Source organism: Xenopus laevis, chromosome 8S, assembly GCF_017654675.1.
Source record: "Xenopus laevis strain J_2021 chromosome 8S, Xenopus_laevis_v10.1, whole genome shotgun sequence".
In the NCBI taxonomy this organism is placed as follows: Eukaryota; Metazoa; Chordata; class Amphibia; order Anura; family Pipidae; genus Xenopus; species Xenopus laevis.
In genome coordinates, this window is record NC_054386.1 from 78,810,521 (window position 1) to 78,833,048 (window position 22,528).

The 22,528-nt window shown below is 36.7% G+C and overlaps 1 protein-coding gene across 6 annotated transcripts in view; it reads right to left on the bottom strand.

The window, feature by feature from the left end:
- atp11c.S (ATPase, class VI, type 11C S homeolog) overlaps positions 1-22,528 on the bottom strand; it is a 50,677-nt gene that overhangs the window by 7,750 nt on the left and 20,399 nt on the right. For all 6 annotated transcript variants that reach the window (XR_005963899.1, XR_005963898.1, XM_018233140.2 and 3 more), the window contains exons 7-26: positions 22,327-22,455; positions 21,358-21,461; positions 18,954-19,001; positions 17,171-17,235; positions 15,806-15,887; positions 14,544-14,694; positions 13,572-13,769; positions 12,770-12,925; positions 12,245-12,402; positions 11,179-11,250; positions 10,805-10,878; positions 10,101-10,204; positions 8,839-9,020; positions 8,334-8,597; positions 7,140-7,308; positions 4,126-4,228; positions 3,862-4,007; positions 3,226-3,285; positions 2,012-2,139; positions 1,652-1,787 (exon numbers count right to left, since the gene is read on the bottom strand). Coding sequence is in view for 4 of the 6 variants with exons in the window: in XM_018233140.2 (XP_018088629.1) it covers positions 1,652-1,787; positions 2,012-2,139; positions 3,226-3,285; positions 3,862-4,007; positions 4,126-4,228; positions 7,140-7,308; positions 8,334-8,597; positions 8,839-9,020; positions 10,101-10,204; positions 10,805-10,878; positions 11,179-11,250; positions 12,245-12,402; positions 12,770-12,925; positions 13,572-13,769; positions 14,544-14,694; positions 15,806-15,887; positions 17,171-17,235; positions 18,954-19,001; positions 21,358-21,461; positions 22,327-22,455 (2,529 nt within the window). In the remaining 2 variants the exon portion in view is untranslated. The remainder of the gene's footprint in view (positions 1-1,651; positions 1,788-2,011; positions 2,140-3,225; positions 3,286-3,861; positions 4,008-4,125; positions 4,229-7,139; positions 7,309-8,333; positions 8,598-8,838; positions 9,021-10,100; positions 10,205-10,804; positions 10,879-11,178; positions 11,251-12,244; positions 12,403-12,769; positions 12,926-13,571; positions 13,770-14,543; positions 14,695-15,805; positions 15,888-17,170; positions 17,236-18,953; positions 19,002-21,357; positions 21,462-22,326; positions 22,456-22,528) is intronic.

The following is a 22,528-nucleotide window of genomic DNA, read 5'->3' on the forward strand; positions in this document are numbered from 1 at the left end:
ATTAATTCTGGTAAACACTGAAGGCCTTCGGCATCATGCTTTTATATGGTCATGGAACTCTTCTATGACTTAAAATATCATTATATTTTACAATAGGGGGTACTTTATTCACTATATAATACTATGTTCTGCCCTCTGGCTCCAACCTCCACTAGCAGCTGCTCCTTTATTTGAGTAAAAGCATTATGTGGAGAATTTATATACATTGCAGTATGGCTGCAAATGCACAAACTGCCTGACCAAATCAGGGCATGTACAGCCAAGCTTTACAGTCTGTGTTTGAGCGACTCATTTTCTGCAGGTAATGCTTTCCTACTTAAAGGGCATGTAAAGTCTAAAATAGAATAAGGCTAGAAATGCTTTATTTTGTATACTAAACATACCTGTAAACAACAACGTACTGTACCACAAGCCTAATCATACAAATAATTTATGCTTTTGAAGTTAGCTACAGGGGGTCACCATCTTGTAACTTTGTTAAACATCTTTGCAAGACTAAGACTGTGCACATGCTCAGTGTGGTCTGGGCTGCTTAGGGATCGTCATAAACAAAGCTGCTTAAGTTCTGCATGGCTGGGAAGGTGGGGGCTCCCCCTGCTGTTCATAAGTATGATTGTTTCCCTGCTCAACAGTTAAGGACCATCTGACAATTCCTATCCACAGCAGTAAATGAAGGGAGAATTTCACTGCATACAGTCAGGTTTCTTATAAGAACAATACACATTTTTTAATTAAAGTATATTGGAGATAGGTTTCTTTTTCATTAAACAACGTAAAAATGGGATTTTATTTTTTTGCCTTTACATGCCCTTTAAATCCAACCAAAGTGTTAGCCACTGCCTCCTGTGTACTGAAGGAAATCATAACAGCAGTATACAAACCAGTTTGTGTGATAACTTCAAGGATAAGTAAAATGGTAAAGCAAAGTGGAAGTACTTTACTGGAATGGAAGTTACTCTTTGGTAATAGATGGTTGTTCTATATAGCATATATATATATTAGGGTAACAGATAGTTTGTTAGACGACCCCAAACACTGAATGTAAGCCACAGTACAGTGTGAAGACAGTGATACATAGTGGCACAAGCACCATGATATGGGGATGTTTCGCATACTATGGTGTTGGGTCTATTTATCGTATATCAGCGGAGTGACTATGGAGTGACCATCCCCATCCCCGGACCTTAATCCAGTAGAAAACTTGTGGGGTGACATCAAAAATGCAGTTTCTGAGGCAAAACCAGAAGAATTGTGGAATGTAACAGGTGTAAAAGTTGGTGGACTCCATGCAACACAGATGTGCAGCAGGTCTCAGAAACAGTGATTATACAACTAAATATTAGTTCCGTGATTCAAAGGAAAGCAAAATCTTGAAACATTTTCAGTTTATACAATGAATGTTTGAATTTGTTATAAAGCAGACCCTGCCTAATATTCCATTTTCTTCACTTTCTGTAAAGGAATAACACAAATTTGATACATCTTTCTTAATGTTTTGACTTGGAATAGAATGTGCAGTGTTCCAAATGCATTTGCGTGTATGGTAAGGATTTTAAGCTTTATTCACTTTTTTAAACACACTGCTTTTATTCTGAGCACAACTGTATATGCAGAAATACAGATTCCTGCAAGACTACAAAGTATACCTCACCTGACCATTGCCTTCCAGAGCTGGATTCTGAAAGAGAAAGTAAAGCCCAAAGAAAAATACTAGTCCTTCAAATGCCCCCAGTAATGTCCAGTATAGGAAAGGACCCCACTGCAGCATGGCATTGTCAGATATCCTCCTGGTAATAAAGAAATGTTAAATTAGAAAAGAAAATACCTGCAGCATGATTAAGTCCTTACCTTTGTATGGAGCAGTGATTATTAGTACAGCATGTGCAAATAGATGACACAGAGCAACCCAGATACAATGATGTACAATACATCACTATGGATGAACTCAAATCAATGGGCAGAACGATTTTGGCAGTTTTACTAACCATAAGATTTTTTATTTCATACTTACATATATAATTTAGGATTTGAGGATAAGATTTCTATATTAATGTGCTGCTCCAATAAGCTGTATGCCAAGATTGGCAGAGAGGTGAAACAAATGTTGTACATTGTCAGGTATGCAGCATCATAAAGTGGCTGGAACACAAGAAAGAAGTAAAGGGAGAGAAAATAAGAAAGAGAGATCTGTTACATTACCAAGGGAATAATCAATGGTGGGCAGTAGGGACAATTATTCTGCCACAAAACCACAGACAAAGGCACTATATGCAAGGCAGGAATTGTTGGTAGTATCAGTTCCTACTTTGCACAGAAACTCAAACATTAATTGTAACATAACAGTAAATGCACATTCTTCGCAAAATAGACAGCACCTGACAGGAATTTTCTTAAAGGAGAAGGAAAGGTTAAAACTAAGTAAGCCTTATCAGAAAGGTCCATCTAAATATACCAGTAAACGCCCAAAGTAATGTTGCTCTGAGTCCCCTGTCAAAAGAAACACCGCATTTCTTTCCTTCTATTGTGTACTCATGGGCTTCTGTATCAGACTTCCTGCCTTCAGCTAAAACCTCATTGCCCTGGGCAAGAGCATGCTCAGTTTGCTCCTCTTCCACCCCCCCTCCCTTCTCTACTGTAATCTGAGCCCAGAGCAGGGAAAGACTCAGGCAGGAAGTGATGTCACACCACATAAATACAGAGCGTTTCTAGAGCTTTTTACACAGGTATGGTAAAACATTCTACAGAATAAATATAGCATTCTAGCTTGCACTATTGCAGCTAATCTATTGGCAATAAAATGCCTCCGAAGCTTTCCTTCTCCTTTAAAAAGCCTTTATTTGAAGGGCTTTATTCAGACGAAATACAGCAACGTTTCAGGCTTACATTAGCATTTCCTTAAGCTTGAGGAAAGGCTAATGTAAGCCTGAAACGTTGCTGTATTTCGTCTGAATAAAGCCCTTCAAATAAAGGCTTTTTAAGAAAATTCCTGTCGGGTGCTGTCTATTTTGCAAAGTGTTCCTGAATTTCGGCTGTTGGTGGCAGCCTGGGACAAGCACCAAATAAGACTGTTTATGGAGAGTGAGTGCTGACTTCTTATCCTGTGTACAGTAAATGCATATGTCCCATCTTTGTGGACACTGTGGATACTATTTTGTCACCATGTTGTGCTCATTTAAAAAATTGAAAATGATGACACAAAATTCCCAATACAAAAGTATTACATACCTGTTGTGAAAAGCCACAAAAGAACTGGTATAAAAACTGTGGCAAAATGAAGCACAGGTTCTACAAAGAGAAAGATGACAATGAAGAATGGCATGATACAAGAATAGCACAAACATCTATGAAAATTAATTTCTGATGCTAAAGAGACTTCCAATAAAACAGAATTAAATAGAAATAGTCTTTTTCCATTGTTCAAATATTCTTTGCATTGGTAAAATAGGATATCCAAGTCAGGATGTGAAAAAAAAATGTCTGCAGGATAGCTTATATCAACCTAAAAGAGTATGAGTATATGGCCTATCAGCAAATCAAAGTTCTATTATAGAATGTAGCCTGTTGAAGTTCAACAACTGATGGATCTATTCTATAGTAAGGTTTTCCAGAAATAATCAAAAGGTGCCCCTTCAGTTGTTGCTAGACTGAAACTTTCAGCGTTCCCTGACATGCATGTTAGAGTTACAGTTCAACAGAATCTGTAAAAGCTCAAGTTGGGCCTCCTTGATTTGTACGTTTTTGTGTATTTTGTACTATGATACTTTTTTTTAAAGAGAAAGGGTCAGCGTATAAAAAATACAATAGATCAGGCTAGAAAACTTAGGGATACCATCAAAGAAAGATGGTGATAATTATTCCTACCTTATAAAAGAAATACTGTACAAGGTGCGCTATCCTTACATAATACAAATGCCCATGAGCTAAAAGAAGTTTTCTTAAATGTTTAAATTTTGGCACAGCATAGTCACTACTGCGTGCTGCTTGGCGTCCTTCTTTTCCTTTTATGCCTGTGTTAGAGGGAAAAGAGAGAAACAAAAAATATATGAAGCTTCCAAAAATAAACTTTTAAGTCATGTGTACGTAGCATCTTTTACTAGAAATGTACTGAAAGGTGGCAATAATTACCTATGCCAACGTGTGCTTCCAAAATCATGCTGACGTCATTTGCACCATCCCCCACAGATAAGGTTATCGGGCTCCCCTTTGTGTTCTTCACCATTTTAACAATCTAACAGGTGAGAAAATAAGTGGTATCTGTATTACCAACTGAACCATCAAAATACATGTCATATACAGATGCAGCCACTTTGGTTTGTCTGTTTGACACAGAATAACTAAACACAGATATCCCATTTATCTCATTTAACACAGAAAACTGTGACATAACATCCCATCTAATTAAAGCATTCACCATTGTGAACAATGGTGCTTTGGTATGCTAATGAAAAGGTTAAATGCATTAAATGAGTTAAGATAACTTTAGATAACACAGTTTCTTCAATTAACTCTGAGTCATGACGCATTTAACTCACAAATCCAAGTGGCTTCATCTGTAAATAGGCCACTATACTGTGTTTTAGTTTTAATGTTTCTAGAAGATGATGTATAAAAGGAAATATAAATGCAAAAAATGCTCTGAGAGCATAATAAGTTGTTCTGCTTGTTTTCTTAAAGGGAATAGTCACAGTCTTGCTATACAACTTCTTCCATTGTGACGGGACTCCTCTCTGCAATGTCATACAAAAGGATGGTATAGAACTTTGCTTGTCTCTTGACAAAGCTACACCAGGTAGCGAAACGGCTGAAGACCCTTTTAGAAGAAGGCCCCCTCGCTGATTCTGTCTCCCAGGAATTGTCTCTCCCCAGGTGCATATTGAGCAAATTTGAGAGATATGCTGATGTTGTATGTAATTAGACGGAAGTCTTAAAGATACATAGGTGCATGGAACAGTTGGCATTTAATTTCAAGTTTGTTTATATCACACCTGCGATGGCGGAGAATTATTGGCACTACGTAACATGATCTTATTCAATATGCCGTTAAGCATTGAAGTATAACTCACACGCTAGCACATCCGTGTACGAGCAACACACTGATCTTACACTGAAGTATTTTGGATATTATTATAAGCGTCACAATGGGAGTTGTTTAACAAATAGCAGACCAATTTTGGCATACAAACTCCAACTTGCAGTACAGCAGTAAAGAGTGACTGAAGTTTATCAGAGCACAAGTCACATGACTGGGGGCAGCTGGGAAACTGACAATATGTCTAGCCCCGTGTCAGATTTCAAAATTGAATATCACAAAATCGGTTTGCTCTTTTTAAAAATGGATTTCAGTGCAGAATTCTGCAGGAGTAGCACTATTAACTATTGAAAAAAACATGTTTTCCCATGACATTATCCCTTTAATTACAATGGTGCATATATATAATTAATCTGCAGTTGATGCATCTCTCCTTGAAATCTTTTCGATATACATATATCAAGCTCACAAGTAGGAGTGACAATATTTTGTGGACATTGTGTTAAATTGTGGTGGACTTCCTAGTTCAATATTAACAGCAGTTATTTACAGTATTAAGATAACATTATTACTTTTCAATATAATTGTTTGTGTCACAGGAGGGAGGGGCCCCTCCTCTTACAGTCTTGAGGTTTTAATGTGTTTTTAATACGTATGTGTTAGCATGGTTGACTTATAAACATTGCCATTTTAATTATATTCAATATTACCAATTAAAGGGGAACTCCAGCTTCCAAAACAAAATTTGATAAAGAGGCCCACATAACACAGAAACCCCTAAGATATCCATCACAGTTACCTGTTTCTTCAAAAAGTATGAATAAATGCCATTTTCTATGCTGAAATCCATCAGTTCTTCTCTTTCTGAATCATTTGCAGCGTCGGATACCGGGAAAAAACCCGATGGGCCCCAGCCGGACCAGACTAGCCAGACAGCCGGTGCTCTTGACCTCCCCTCCCCCGGTCGCGCACGAAGGCGTGATACGTGAAGCAGGGGGAGGGACAGAGGGAGCCTGACAGCCGGGGCTCTGCTACTGGGAGGGGGAGCGGCAGGCCCCCGTCCTCGTGGGCCCCACTGGCCCAGACCCGCTAGACAGCTGGCGCATCTGACCTTCCCTCCCCAGATCACACAGTAAGGAGCAGGTATGCGCCGGCAGGGAGGGTGGGACAGAAGGAGCTCGGCAACGGAACCCCTGCTACTGGGAGGGGGAGTGATGGGGGGCCTGGCTGCTACTGGGGGGGGTGATGGGGCCCTGGTGTGTCAGCCCTGGTGGGCCCTGAACACCCCAGTCTGACCCTGATCATTTGAAATCCTGGCAGGGAAGAAGGGACTAAACACTGATGTTACAAATTTTAACAACCTCTCCACAGCTTACAGACAGCATGCAAAACTAACCCACAATGCATTGCACTGTGATGTTCCGTTCATGTGTTCAGGGAATTGTGGGGTTTGGAGGATGCAGGCTAAGGACAGATGGCTGTTGATACAAAGTAACAGTAGTCAGCCAGCTCAGCAAAGTAGTGAGAGAGATCAGTAGGAGAGCAGGGGGCTAGGCTTAGGGAGCTGTCAGAAACCATTAAAAATCATGAAAAGTCTGCATATTTTTAAATGATGTACGGTATATTGCAAAGTTGCTTGAAATTATGTTTATTTTTTAAAAAGCTTAAGTTATGTTTTGATGGAGTTCCCCTTTAAGTATCTTATTATCTGGCTTTTGGGGGGTGAAGTCCTATTGTGTTTTTTGTTTTATATTATGGTATAGAACTTTCATACTGCCTATAGAGAGCATCAAAAACCAGATAGCTGCTTTTGCATCTTGAAAATCCCTGATTTAGGGCATCAATTTAAGACAGCAATACAAAGCAGGCTGTCTGGGGTACCGTTTACTGGTAAAGAGGATTCTGATTTTCAGACTCCCATTCTGATTTATGCAATTGCCACCAGATTTGATCAAAATAAGGTTTGCAAGTGTTTTCCCAATCTAATATTTTTCATCTTTTATTGATATAAACTGTTGTTATCATTTCAACTCATTTTCTCTTTCTGGACAGCTCCATTCTATATTAAGATCTTCACATTATTACATTCATTCACATTTCTTTTTCCCACCTGTGCTTTCTGCAGTGGAGCCATCCGGCAGCATAAGACTGCAGAGCATTTCTGGCAGATCTGAAGGAAGATATTTTTATAATGGCTGGAACTGCAGTTGGAGTTTAATATAAGAGACAATGTGGCGCCATCAATAATCAAACCATGGTCCTGGTTTCCAGTCCAGTTCCTGAAATTCAAATGATTTCTATGTTTATAACTGAAATTAGGATGGGGCTTGCCGTAAATAATACCAGGACAATCAGAAAATGCAGTTGCTTTGAATAAAATGTCCAATAGATCCAAAATTTGTAACCTCAGGCACCAAGTGTTTGAATACACGGGTACATGAGGAAGTTTCAAGCTCCTGGACAAGTGTGTATCAATCAAAAATGGAGCTTGCTTTTAATTGAAAGGATCAGGAGTTTGGTGGTAACAGCCAGTCACTTTGAAGTGAAGGTAATTTTGAGCAGTCGGTTACACCCCCAGGAGCTACAAAAAATTCAAATTCACCCTGTCTGCTATTAGCCTAAGGCATGCATTGTGCCAGTGGCTTCACTAAATGAATTCCTGGACTGCAAGGTGCTCCAAGCACATGGGTGTTTTTATATGTTTACAACAGCAGGCCTGTTGTACGTATGAAATGCACGCAAGCTTTTTTTTTTTTACTTTTTGTAACTTTTTATACACATAAATACGTGTAATATACAAATATATTTTAAAATGAAAACAATAATTTCTTTAAATATTTATGTCCTTTGCTTTAATTTTTTTGTTGTCACATCCAGCTGTCACTGCAATGTAAGAAGAAACTAACTTAAGGACCTAGGCTAGACAAATTTCTAGAAAGAGGTCGATAGGGCTCAGTCACTCTGAGCGCCTAAACCATTTTATGCCTAACTTAATAAATCCAAGTCCAATGTTGGCACACAGCTTAGCAAATATCAGGTTAGCGGGGTTGTAAAACCTGGTGGGCATTGGCCCCAAACCTGCTCCAACTGCCCCCTCAAAGTTAAGGAGGAGGGAGGTAAACAGTTTGCCGTTTGTGAAGAGGGCCCTTGAAGTCATGTTAGTCTCTTCAGAGGACCCTGTTAACAATTTTCAGACATTTTGTATGGTTCCCAGTTGATGAACAACAGCCCAGTATGTTCCACCAGAAAAGTTGGGAGAACACAAAGTTGTTACCAAAATATAGCTTTCCTGACCAAATTTTACCTGTTAGCTCCCCCTTTCAGCTTGGAAGTCTCTTGCACCAATTTTCTGTGATATTCCATAAGCAGCTCTTGCAGGCGGTCCTCTTTCCTTTCATACTCTTCCAAATCTTTTGTGGTCAGTTCTATTAGTTCAGTGTTGCTCTGGAAAAGCCGACAGGCATAGCAGGTAGATTTTGCTGTCTCCAGTTTATCTCCTGTCAACACCCAAACCTTCATTCCAGCTGCATGTAATGCCTCTATAGTCTCTGCCGTCTGCTCCTGCAGCCTTTAGTACATACAGAATGCAGTCAGGTTTATATAGGCTACAATAAAGGTTGGTAAACTTTGAATCACTAAGTTTCCTAAAATGTGATCATTTGGTACCAAATACATATGGTTTTTCAACAGGGTTAATTGTAATAGCTTTTCATGCAATAACAAAGCCATTCATAAAGGTCTACAAAAATGTGGTGGGCATAGTTTCTATTTCCTTTACTCAATCACAAACCACTACAAGCAAAACTTACCTGTCTTCCACAGCTGTTGCTCCAAGAAGGTGCATATCAGCTTCTATGTCATCAAACACTTTGGCCAGCCGTTCTTCTCTATCCTGCAATGCTAATTTTGCCTCCTCCAGCTGTTTGTTAATATTGTTATACAACTCCTGGCTGATCTCTTTAAATGCCACGCAAAGAGTTCTATATCCATCCTTGGAGCAAAAACAAAGTTGACATAAATGAGACAATTATATGATATTTAACGCAGCCTCAATATTGAAGATGATATTCTAATCAGAAGATGAGTTTCTGCTACTAAAAGATAAGGGACAACAGAGATTTATGCAACATTTTACAACATTTTGCAAATTCAGTAAAAAGTCAGTTACTGAATGGCATCAAGAATGTCAGCCCACAGACACAGCTAAATCACAGTTCTAGTATAATAAAGGTCACAGAATAATTAGAAAATGTGTAATACTGTTGTTTCTTAAATTAAATAAACCATACCTAAATACATCATCCATTTGTTTTGCCTAGATTGTTACAAACCAGAGCATAGGTTATTATATACACACAGTATTCCTTCCTGGCATATATACATGCAAACTTTACTATGGGGAGATAACATTTGTTCACGTAGCTAAGTCCAATACATTCATATTTAGTTTAGCTTTTAAACAGAGGCCCTGGCTAAGTGACTTGATTTCTATCATTCTGTGCCAGCTCCCATTTACATTTAGATGGGTCACATATGTGTTGTAACATTATTTAATACATTGTGCAACAGAACATGACTCATGTTGCCATTTCAGATAAATATAGGTTGATTGATATAATAAAAGATATATAAGTGATGACATATATAAGTCAGTTAAGGTTGCCACGACTGTGCTGAACTTCCAGTCAGCATGAGAGCCAAGAACTGATCTATTACTCCATAAGTAGCTCTTCCCCCTTTGTATCTGTTGATTCTTATCCATCTGCACTGCATAATAGTGGCTACGCCTCAATCAGTCTTCCTGTTCTGTGACTGACAGGCCAGGGGCGAAACACTGATCCATTTATTCATTCAGACTGTGGCTGCTCTACCCATTTGCTAAAGCATCACCCAGCTATAAATGTACAGCCTTTTTAATTTGGACAGACAGACTACTAGCATAGGATGTCCTTCTGGAAAGAATATGGTGCCATATGGTCATGAATTAAGGCTGAAAGCAACCAAAGTGTGGAAATGCGCCAATAGATTTCAGTGCAGACAGATGCAGCATAAAGAAGTTATTAGTACGTACCAGGGCATTTTTTTCAACATGAACCTTAATTCTCTCCACTTGATCACGTGCCACCCTGGGAAACATTGAACTATCTGCTCCTTTACAGAAGAGGAATATTTTACCTGAAATGAAAAATTGTGGGGATGTAAAATGAATGCCAACAATCCAAGATCTGTGATTCAGCTTGATACCATTTAATTTATTTGGAAAGCATTTAGTTCTATACAAAATAGAGCCATCTAACGTCTCATCTTAAAGGAAAACTAAACCCTAAAAATAAATGTGGCTAAAAATGCCATATTTTATATACTGAACTTATTGCACCAGCCTAAAGTCTCAGCTTGTCAATAGCAGCAAAGAGCCAGGACTTCAAACTTGTCACAGGGGGTCACCATCTTGGAAAGTGTCTGCTAAAGGGCTGTGGTTGCCTTGGCCTGATACAGAAGCACAAAACATAATGTACAACATTTCTAGCCTAATTGTTTGGTTAGGCTTTAGTTTTCCTTTAAATTAAATGGCTATATAGGTGGCTATTTTCTGTTTGACCGTGTGGTTTGGTTTTACTATACTTTATGTATGGCACAGCACTACACAAATGTTTTTATTTTAACTATAAGAACACAAAAGCGGTATAAGCAAATTCTAGATACAGTACATAAAGAAATATATTCCAGCTGAATGTTGCTATGGTTTGGGCAGCAAGAGCAGATTTGACACTCTACCTGTATTGTCTTTAACCAGAACACTCATGCGCCGTCTCACTGGATCAAAATGTAACACATGCAGCAGCTGGAACCTGCAAGCAGAGATATAAAACACCATAACCTGCCTGATACACAAAAATCAGTAGGACAGCAGACAAGAAAAAAAGAGCAAAGTACCTGTATGTAATTTAAAAGCAAGTACTAAGTTTGTTTGCTTGTCTTTTAAACACTTAGCACATACACACCTTATGTATACTGAACAGCACTACACTATATAAATATATATATAAATAAAAAATATATGGATAAATGTAAAGCATAATACATATCGGTTGATTAAGATGCTTCAGTTTAAAATATTACATATTATAATCTTTGTTTCTAGTACTCACCTTTCTATTTCATCTTTCTGGTTCTTAACACTCATGAAATTATTTTCAGTTCCCAAGTATGTAAACCCATACCTGGAAGAAATAAAATGTTCTGCAATTGTATTAAACGAAACACCTTTGGTGCCTAAGCTATGGTTCTCTAGCTTTGAAATATGACTGTTACAAATGCCCATGAGCACGTGGCCCCTAGATGGGGCTGCTACATTAATATATCATTATATGGCAGCAGGATCAATAGCACTTGTATTCTCATGTGAACTGTGAAAAGATTATCTAGGAATTCCACTATTCTTGGCTAAGCTTCAGACAAATTTACTGAAAATACCACGTTCTAGAAACACTTGTGTTACGGGTACTCTCGTCAGCAGTATCTCACCTTGAAAGTATTAAATGTTTCTTTTTTGGGTGCCAGATAGACATTAATACATACCTTCATTTTAAGTGTTTCAAAACTATTATCAACATTCCCTGTGCACCTATTTATTTCATTAGACAAGATAAACACTGAATCTAGGTGGCCAAGTAAACAGGGCTGTAGTATTCAGTGGGTGAGGTAATTAGGGCTCATATACCCCTTTGACTCATTCAGTTGTAATAATGGTGTAATAAAGAATAAAGAAAAAATGGAGAATTTAGTCCACCTTAATTGCCTTGTTAACACATAAGTACACTGCATGATAGTCATAAGCATTCATTGAAGCTTTAGCTAGAAAGATCACTTTTTTACTATTTTTTTAAATTAATATTTAATAATATTATTTTTTTTCAGTATTAGGTTTGATATGCATAAGTGACACTTGCTGCACATTTTTTTATACAGTAGAAGAGTGGCTATAAACATACATTTGATTGCTTATAAATGCAAATGCTTTTCAAATTGGAAACCACACTGTAACCTGCATAAAAGGAATATTGCATTTATATGCATTTAAACATGCACTTTTTAAATGAAGCAGTGAAGGTTACAATCACAATGCAGCATGTACTTAGCCTAAGAGCACCTCTGTGAAGACAAAAAGGAGTTCAGCTTGGAAGTCTGTTATTCAACTTTGACACAAAGTCTCACCTCTTGGCTCCAGTCACCAGGGCAATTTCATCAGGAGATGAGGAGACGTAAGCACAATTATCTAGAGATGAAAAACTTGGCCCGTCAGTTTGACACTCTTCCTTCATCTGCACTGTGTGGCACAGGCAAAGAGCCCTTAAAAATAACTCTTCCAGGTCCTAGGAAATAGAATGTTCTGATCAGTTCTGAGCACAAGACTCTGCACTCATCATCCGTAATGTATGGTACTTCTTGCAGAAGCCTTTTTCTGATAATAATAGATCTCCTTCTGCCCAGATGGCACACACACAAAACTAGTGACCAAGGGAACTTGTGCACATATAGTTTGCACAGAATATGCTTTTTCTGCACATTTCCATTTAAACTTGAGTGGCACCTATTTGCTAGACCTCTGGCCATTAAAAAGGGAGAAAGCAGCAAAAACTAGTAACGTTTATTTAATTTTACACAAAAATCGGATATGTAACAAACCTCTAAAAAGCAAAACACTTCCCATAAGCTACAATTTAAGTAAAGGTTTTTTACCTGGTTAGCTTTACCAAAATAAACTGAACCATCGGTCAAAGACAACCCATCCATTGCATCTGTATTTGCATATTTGTGGCCATCAATGCAACACTCAATGAACTCCATTTTATTTTCTGTGAGTGTCCCAGTCTTATCTGTAAATACATACTCTACCTGAAAGGGAACAAATCCAAAAGTGTTAAAGCACTCAAGTAATGAGATTATAGTCCCTTATTTCATAACATGCGTTTATTATAGTTACAGACAAGACCCTTGTACTACAGGGTATACTGTAATTAAAATGCAAGACGTTATTTGGTTGAACAATACCCAATCATAAACAGTAACAACACAGTGATGCTATGATGTTTTTTATTTCACTTTTTTTCACTTCCTCTACGTTTCATTTCCTCCTCCCTAAAGAAAAGCTCAATAAAACGCCATTTTAAATAAATGTAGGGTGTGTTACTGCAGGGTATTTTCTATAAACTGTAACGGGTAGCTTCTGTGATTGCCAATGAAATAAAGCATAACAGATAACAACAGACGTGTATCAGGTTCCTTAAACCTATTTCTCTGTTCCCTAAGTTTGTTTTATATATAACAGGTCAACAGGAACTGTCCAAAGTGATTTATTCCAGACAAAAATGTCCTTGTTACTTTACTCAAACCATAATAATTATGGCTGTCTGACAATATTACACTGACCGAGTTAATATTCCACAATACTTCAGGATCATTTTTAAAGTACGCTCATCCTTCATAAAGTTATTAATTGAGAAACAGACACTGTTATATTGTGATTTCACTAATACCTTACCTGGCCAAGTTCTTCATTAAGGTCAGATGTGTTAACCAAAGCTCCTTCGTTTATTTCCTCGTCAAACATTTCCATATCCCAAGCAATGAAAAAGGATCCTAGGAATTTCTGCATTTCTACAGTAACATACATGGATACTGGGATGATGAAGTTAAAAAGCACCATGAAGGAGAGGAAGTCTGTGAACATCTTCAAAATCTGGGGGAAAAACAAAGAAAAAACTAGGGAAAAATGGCCAAGAGAAACATGAGGTTAAGAAATAAAACCTAAGACTTTCATTACTACAGGAAGGGAAATTACAATGAGTATTGTTATTCAAATACATTGGCTAAATACACTATAAAAAAGAAATTCATTGCCAGGTGTCACACAGAAGAATGTTAGAATATGTGCATATATCTTTATCTGTTTAATGCATATGAGAATGTGCAAGCCTTCATTGAACACACACACACACATATAATATTATTGTGAAGATTCTCATTCATCCAGGTTTTGGTATATCTATAGAAATAAATCAAATCGATTGGACTTGCTGTGTTTGTATTTAATATGGCTTTGCTGGGAATCCCCCTCCCCACACACACACACTCCTGCATGCTTCCTATTCTTAGCTACTGACCTGTGGCATTCCACACTCTGCTACAACATGATTAAATAATGTATATAGAATTTCCTATCTCAAATGATCAAGCAGATTAAATTTAAATAATTTTTTTAAATGCTCCTTGAAGAACACTCCTATGTGAAACCCATCAAAATCCAATTTAACCTCTTGCAGAATAATATGGTTTCCATTCACCTGTTTCCTGTCCCTGTTAAGACATCCAGCACAAGTATAAAGCTCAGTGACACTGCAGGAACACAGATTTCTCCTCTAATAAATATGAGCTTGAATTAGTATCCAAAACAATCACCTATCTAAGCTAAGCACAACAATTCTTAAACAATTTTTGGCTGCATGACAGGTACCTTGAAGGCCTGCTTTTCCTTGAGTGTTTTTTCGTTGTACCATGATTCATCATTGGCTAAACTGTTCTGCCACAGGTACTTCAAAGAAGTGCAGATGGTTGCTTTGGAGACCAGTATACATAAATATACTATTAAAAAGGCATTTATGGATCTGAAAGAGATGAGAAAAGACTGTGAGGTTGCTGCCATGTCTATTCATTACTGATAAATTAGAGAGTCGTTCTGCCTGGAAAATGGCATGCTGGATTTAGCTTGCAAGGGATATTTAAAAGGAACTTGAAAACATACCAAAAAAATGGCAGTGTAGTAAGTGGCTTTAGTGCACACAGATAGAACAATGGCCCCTGTATATGTACCTATATGTTTTTCAGTTAATAAAAAGGTGGGGAAAAGCAGGCCTTTAAGAACATTGATCTCATGAGGTGCGCTCTAAGTGTATTGGTCTTTTTTGTTCCAAATGAAACTTCAGGAGAATGAAGCAGTCTCGCCAAGAGACCACATATTCTAATTTAGTTTTTATCAGCTATTATTACTTTTCCGGTAAGTTACCAATGTATGGCTTCGAGAGCAGATGGCATTATTAATGCCCACAAACCTAGGGAGGAGAATCCCTAGACAACCTGGGTCAGTTTACACAAATTAAAATAACATCCAGCCATTATCTCATCTAACAAATGTGTTTTGTGGAACCATAACCAGTGAATTCAGATACTGATGAGTGTTGACCAAGGATTCTAAGAAGGAGGTAACACAAGGGTTTTACATGCTTTCAGATTTGAGGAAATTAGTGCTGTCATTTCTTCAAATGTTAGGAAACCGTAGAAAGGTAAAGGCTTAGCTGAGTATCACACATATAAACAAAGCCTTGGGAAGCTCAGAAGTATGGTGTGAGCATTAAACTATAATGAGATGTGAGCAGTTAAAAAAGAGGTAAAACACAGAGTTGGGCTAATCTTATGACCAACGTGTCAAGGCTCCAAATTCACTTTCTTGGCAATTGTAACTATCTACCCTTCTATAGCTTCTAGCTATAATTCCATTTGTTCATCCCTGTTATATGGCACATAGTATCCATTTGCATACTTATTTTTTTTGTGTTGTATTTTATTTTCATGGTATCATTGCTCTTTACAGGAATGTTGGAATTCATTTTTTCACAAGGAACTGCTTGAGCGTTATCTGTCCAAATACGAAGCCACAACTATGCACAGGAACACATTATATAAACAATGATAGAATAATGTTTGCACAGCCAGACTTACTTCTCAACAGCTGAACGTTTTTGGGACTTTCCTTGGTAGTTGAGTGCCATTTTGGTTTCCATGCCAGTATATATAGCAACACCTGGGTATGACATGAACACAGTTATTGTTATTATGTCATATAAATATTTATAATTTCTGTGTAAGTTATAAGTAAAGCTACATCTGATCTAGAACAGTATGAATAGGGATCATCAGCATTATTAATTTTCTATAGTTTTTTAATATTTGCCTTCTTCTTCTGCCTCTTTCAAATGGGGGTCATTGACCCCATGTAAAATCAAATTCTATGTAAGGTTATACATTTGCTATTGCAAGTTTTTACAACTCATCTTTCTATTCAGGCTGTCTCCTGAGGGTTGCTAAGGTAAATTTGACCCTAGCAACCAGACTGCTGTAACTGCAAACTGGAGAGCTGCTGAATAAAAAGCATAATAACTCAAAAACCACAGATAATAAAAACAAATTGCATATCATCTCAGAATATCACTCTCTACCACATACTTAAAGTTAACTCAAAGGTGAACAACCCATTTAAGCAGAATAAGGGGCATATTTATCAAGGTTTGAATTTCGAAGTGAAAAAACTTTGAAATTTGAATTCGAAATTCAGTTGAAGGTTTTTTTTGGTCGAATAGGTCCGTTTTCGATCGAACAGGTCTGTATTCGGCCGAATTCGAATCGTGCGTATCGAAGGAATAGCGCATTCGATTAGACGTTTTTCCCAAAAAAAAACTACCAATTGACTCCATATAGGTTCTAGGAGGTCCCCCATAGACTAAAACAGCAATTTTGCAGATTTTAGATGGCGAATGGTCAAAGTCGAGACAGTACATGATACATTTCAATATTCAAATTTTTAAATTTTTTCAAATTCGAATCGAATTTGGACTATTCCCTAGTCGAAGTAAACAAAAAATAGCTCGAAATTCAAATTTTTTTCATTCGAAAATTCACCTCGACCTTTGATAAATCTAAATGTAGAATTATCAAATCAATAACCTATTAGGTGACTGGTTTTTAACAAAGGTATTCTTTTCATTTTAAAGCAGTGCAGATTCCTGAATGCTACTGAAAAGCAGGAAAACAAGACTGACAGGTAACGTAGCCTGTTCTTTGACGAGAGTCTTGCCAGGTTGATAAAAATTACTTTTTGACAGATTTGTTTGGCAACTGCTCTGACTGCCCTTTAGAAAACAGGCCTTGCAAGAAGATCTGCAACACATGTAATGGGATTTTAAACAATAACAGAAACACAAAAATGTTTGCAAGAGCTACAAAGAAAGCAAAAAGAACTGATTTTCTATTTGGAGAAAAAAAACTGCTTGTGCAAATACATAATCAAAAGAGAGTTTTAATTTGTACCGTAGATGGTCTTTGTATTTTTTAAAGTCGCTCCTTTAAGCAGCAAATTTTCAGGACCCAAAGACCTAAACAGTGGGAAAAACACATTGTTAAAAAAAATTAACTATAGCAATTCCTTTCAGGCTACAAGTATTTCCAACACTGCTAGAGCAGTACTTAGCACTAAAGAAGGAGAAGCCTAAAATAAATAAATACTGAATACTCTGTGGTGTCTACACAAAATACATCTCCAAACACAAACCAATGAATAAATTCATGAATAAATAGACAATTAGGATTTAAATAACCAGTTAAATATAGTGGATCAGAAACATTCATAAGGGAATCAGTCTGTGTATTTTTTGCAGCAAGACCACTGCAGAATACAATAAATCCCATAAAAAGAACACTGTCAATAGGAGAAAAAAATAAATAAATTTATATATATATATATATATATATATATATATATATATATATATATATATATATATATATATATATATATATATATATAATCTTAATGAAAAGATCCGCACTCCATTATGTGCAAAATTCAAAGTTCTTTTTGGGGCCGAAACGGCGGATTTATGTAAACAATAAAAGAAATTAGAATTTTGCACATATTGGAGGGCGGATCTTTTCATTAAGATCATATGCAACACTTTGGATCCTGCACCCAGATTTGATTGAAAGATTCCGGATTGGAGTGCGGCTGCCACAAGTTGTATGTATATATATATATATATATATATATATATATATATATATATACACAACACTGTCAATGAACACTGTCAATAGGAGAAAAATAAATAAATATTTTATATATGCAATCAGAAATGAAAGATTTTATTTTTGAGAAATGGTGGCACTTATTAAATATACAACAGTTAGGTGGTAACTACAAGCACATTATGATTTGAAAAGATGTTTTTTTTGTGTGGCATTTTAATACATGTATAATTGGAGTGTAAATTGAGCAGTTTGATGAGGTCATCATGACATGACTAACGAGGGGGATTATGGGTATAAAAAGCTGATCACTATCACTGTCACTTTATCCTTGATAAAGGCCCGGATGCGGGCCGAAACGTTGGATGCACAGTGTGTATTGAATAAACACGTTTGATTGAAGAAAACGGTGTGCTGGTCCATTCTATGCATATATATATATATATATATATATATATATATATATATATATATATATATATATATATATATATATATATATATATATATAAAAGCAGCTAGTAAGTTGCAGGTAAAACGTATTCGTCCCTTTTATAAAATGTATAATTAAACCATAGAATTCTTAATGAATCAGATGAAAATTGAGCATAGGACTGGCCAGATATGGGATGACTTTGACGTAGTTGGCCAGCTTAAATATATTGCAATATATGGACAAACAATCCCTGTTTTGTTTAAAGGGTAAGGCATTTTTCAGTAGCAGTATGCACAAAATGTCTCTGTCTTAAATATATTGATAATGGGTTGAGTGCAGAGGAATCTTGTATTTGTCTATATGTTTTTTGTGGTCACACCCTCATTGCACCCCCGCCTAATGATTTTAAAAAATATATATATATATATATATATATATATATATATATATATATATATATATATATATATATATATATATATATATATATATATATATATTACACACACATACATACACACACACTCACACACACACACACGCACACATACAGTGAGAGATGTGAGTATATAATTATATACTAAACCAGAGAGGCAGTGCTCATTATGTCCTTTTTAGAACTTTATACTTCACCTTGCTTTGATTTCCTGGTTAGTGTTCACGTCTATTCTTCCATGAAACCTACAAGATAAAAGGACAAGTATAAACCCATGAAAAACATAAATGACACTGTAGGGAAATAGAACAGGCAAACAGTATGCGATCACGAATTTCAATGAGCATAAAGTGTGTATGGCTAAAAAACCCTGCTGCTGATAGTTTAAAATTGCCAAAAATGTATAACCATTAAGTGCTCTTAGAACCCAGGTTTATAATATGCTTGTAATTCATTCCATCAATCCCAAGCATGTTTTACAGGATTCAGACTTGCAGAAACTCCTTTGTGCTCAGTCAAACAAAAATTCAAACCCAATAATAAATACCACAATGTTTTTCCTATTAGTTTTTTATTATTTGACAACCTGAGGCACTAAAATCAAAAAATAAAGTCAGAATCTATAGAATCTTCTATATAATTCCTATAATATATTCAAATCTTCAGTATCATTTAAATAACCATTTCCTTACCTTCTTGCATTTAAAGGGGATGTAAACCTGGCTGGGCTGCACTGCTCAACCAAACGTTACTCAGTTCTTGCTGGACTACAAATCCCAGAATAATATAATGAAGGGCATGCTGAGAGCTGTAGTCCAGGAACATCAGGGTTGTATTCTTAAAGCAATATTGCACAATAAAACATTTCCAAAACTTTTCTTTAAATCTCCACAACCAGCGAATGCTTTAAAATGCAAAAAAATCCTCTAATGAGAATCCCAGCTGATCTGTATCAATTGGGCTCCATGTTTTTGGTTCCTGCAACTGGTGTTGGAAGCTTTGAGCACTAAACCAGTCTGTCCTTTATTCTCATGTCTAATTCCAGTGTAATGTAAGGAAGACAAAAATGACAATTATCTCTATATGTAAGATAGCACCAAGATTTCTGACATAGTGCTGGGGAAGCAACATTCTTATTTTTTTTAGTTATTTTGCATTTATAATGACATTTTTGATCAGTAGAATTCTCATTTGTGAATTTTCCAGTATCTATAATTACTGTTTTCGAGAACTTCTATAAAAAAAAAACTAGGGGGCGCTGTGGGTTGGCATTATACTGGGTTTACATTCCCTTTACTTGTATACGGAAGTGTATTCAAACGGCTTTATTTACAGTTACAGCAAGGTACACAAGGTAAGGTGAGGTGCAACAAAGCCCCTTAGCCCATCTGCTATTGACCAGTCATTAAAGGGCCGGTATTGTCAAAAAAATGTTTCCACCACTGGAGGTGCAGGCTAATTGAGCCTGCACTTCTTAGTACTTTTTTTTTTTTTAAAAATTCTCCTGTGAGTGGTATGCAGCCTGCACTGGGAGGGAGCTTCCAGTGCAGGTGGGCAGCCATGTTCTGTCACACACATGCACATAATGAGTGAGAGTTGTTACAAGGTGTTTAGTTTCCCAACATGGCTGCCCAAACCAGGAGCTTCCTTCTTGATCTCAACCTCTATTAGCCCACACCTCTGGTGGGGGAAACAAATTTCTGAAAATAGGTGCCCTTTAAGTACAGAACTCGCTTGGTAAGTAAGGGGATTCCCCGAGGTTGCATTCACAAACTGGTATAAGTTTTGTGCCCATATCATAACATAGCTTGCACCAAAATTTTGCTGGGATTCTAGGAAAAGCAGTAGGTGGTTAGTCCTCTCCCATATATCTTCCAGATTGTGAGGCTAAGGCTCAATAACTAGTCATTCAACTCCTGAAAAAGTTCATGTAATTGATAGCTCATATATTTAAACACACACATAAAAATATAAACAGTTGATGTTACTCTAGAATAAGAAATTCATATAAAAAGTTAAAATAGTTATAATCATTAATGTGCTAATACATCAGTCAGTTCATTAGTGGACCTTTAAACACGAATGCCCCTCTCAAGCTGCTCTGTATATATATATATATATATATATATATATATATATATATATATATATATATATATATATACATATATATATATATATACACATACATACAAAAAAGTACCGCACTCAACAGGCTCAGTTAGAGTAACTTATTTTAATAAACAAGCAAAAGAAATTCCAAATGGACAAATCAGAACCCTGTGTTTGTCTGGTGTAACTTAAATAACATAGACATATTTTGAATCCCTGTGTAGCACTTTGTTCAGCATATGGTAATATTATTTACTCACACAGAGGCATTTGGCAATATACTAATGAAATGGAAGGTTCAACTCCTCGTTCATCTTGAAGTGTGGGGATTATGGTGCTGTAAATGGGTAGATGTACAGATGGCATTTGTTATCTAACTAAGCTTTAAAATATGGCACATGTCACAACTTAAACAAGTGGACGGCTTGTAAGTCATAAATCACAAAGTTTTGCTCAATAGTCCCTAGAAAAAGTCACCCATCTACTTACTTGTATAAATCAGGCTGAGGCTGTTCACATTCAATGGTGGCTGAAAGAGCATTGAGGCCTTCATAAGAGCACAAGATAGCAGTTTCTGGCACAGCATGATAGGTCTAGGTAAGAACAGAAAACACAGTGAGTCGTTTAATTTCACTCTATTCAGTCAGGCAGACGACTATATGCAGAGATCAAATACATTTTGGCACATACCAGCAGGGCTGAACTACAAGATAAGAAATACTTTGATGATTTACATCTGATTTTAGATTTGACAGCTTGCATTTAGCACAGAACTTTCAATGATGGAAAACACCATTCAATTCTAACGCTGCTGCTGAATTTTTGTTTATAGGATAGTCTGAAGTTCCAATGTGGCCTGGATATTAAGTTTTGTTTTGAACCTATAATCATTATTCGGCTTAAAGGCAGTAGCTTAGAAACATGCAGTTCTACTTAAAGGCAAGTGAACGAGTGAATTCAATCTACTGAAGGAAAAATGCAGTTAAAATAATACCGTACTGTTTACACTTCAAATAATTCACTCTACCATATAAAATTTCACTCCTGAACCAATAAGTGTATTTTTTTAGTTGTAATATTGGTGTGTAGGCAGCCATCTCAGGTCATTTTGACTAGTCATGTGCTTTCAGAAAGACCAAGCACTTTAGGATGGAATTTCTTTCTGGCAGGCTCCTACTCTATGTAACTAAATGTGTCGCAGTGGGACCTGGATTTTACTATTGAGTGCTGTATTTTGAAATTGCCTGATCTTGGATTATATCCAGATGATTAAAGAAACTGATCACAGTGAAAAAGGATGCTGGGTATTGCATATAAGGTATTTCTATTGCAACGGTGACTTTTTTATTAAAGGTTCTAGTGGCCAGCCTTGTATTGCAGTCCAGTGTAAATGGTACATAACCCTCTTATAATATCAGCACTCTGATTGTCAGTGTATGGTCAGCTTCAGAACGATACCTTAAAGTTGGACTCTCCATCAAGGCTTGCTGTTGTAACTGTACAGGTCCCATCACGGCAGCTTGTAGACAATATGACTAGATCACATGGGAAAGTCTCATTGTCACTGACTTCAACTATGTCGCCAACCTGCAAAGATTAGATATAACCAAGCATATGTTATTCCTTTAACCATTATAGACCAAACATATTATAACTCCAT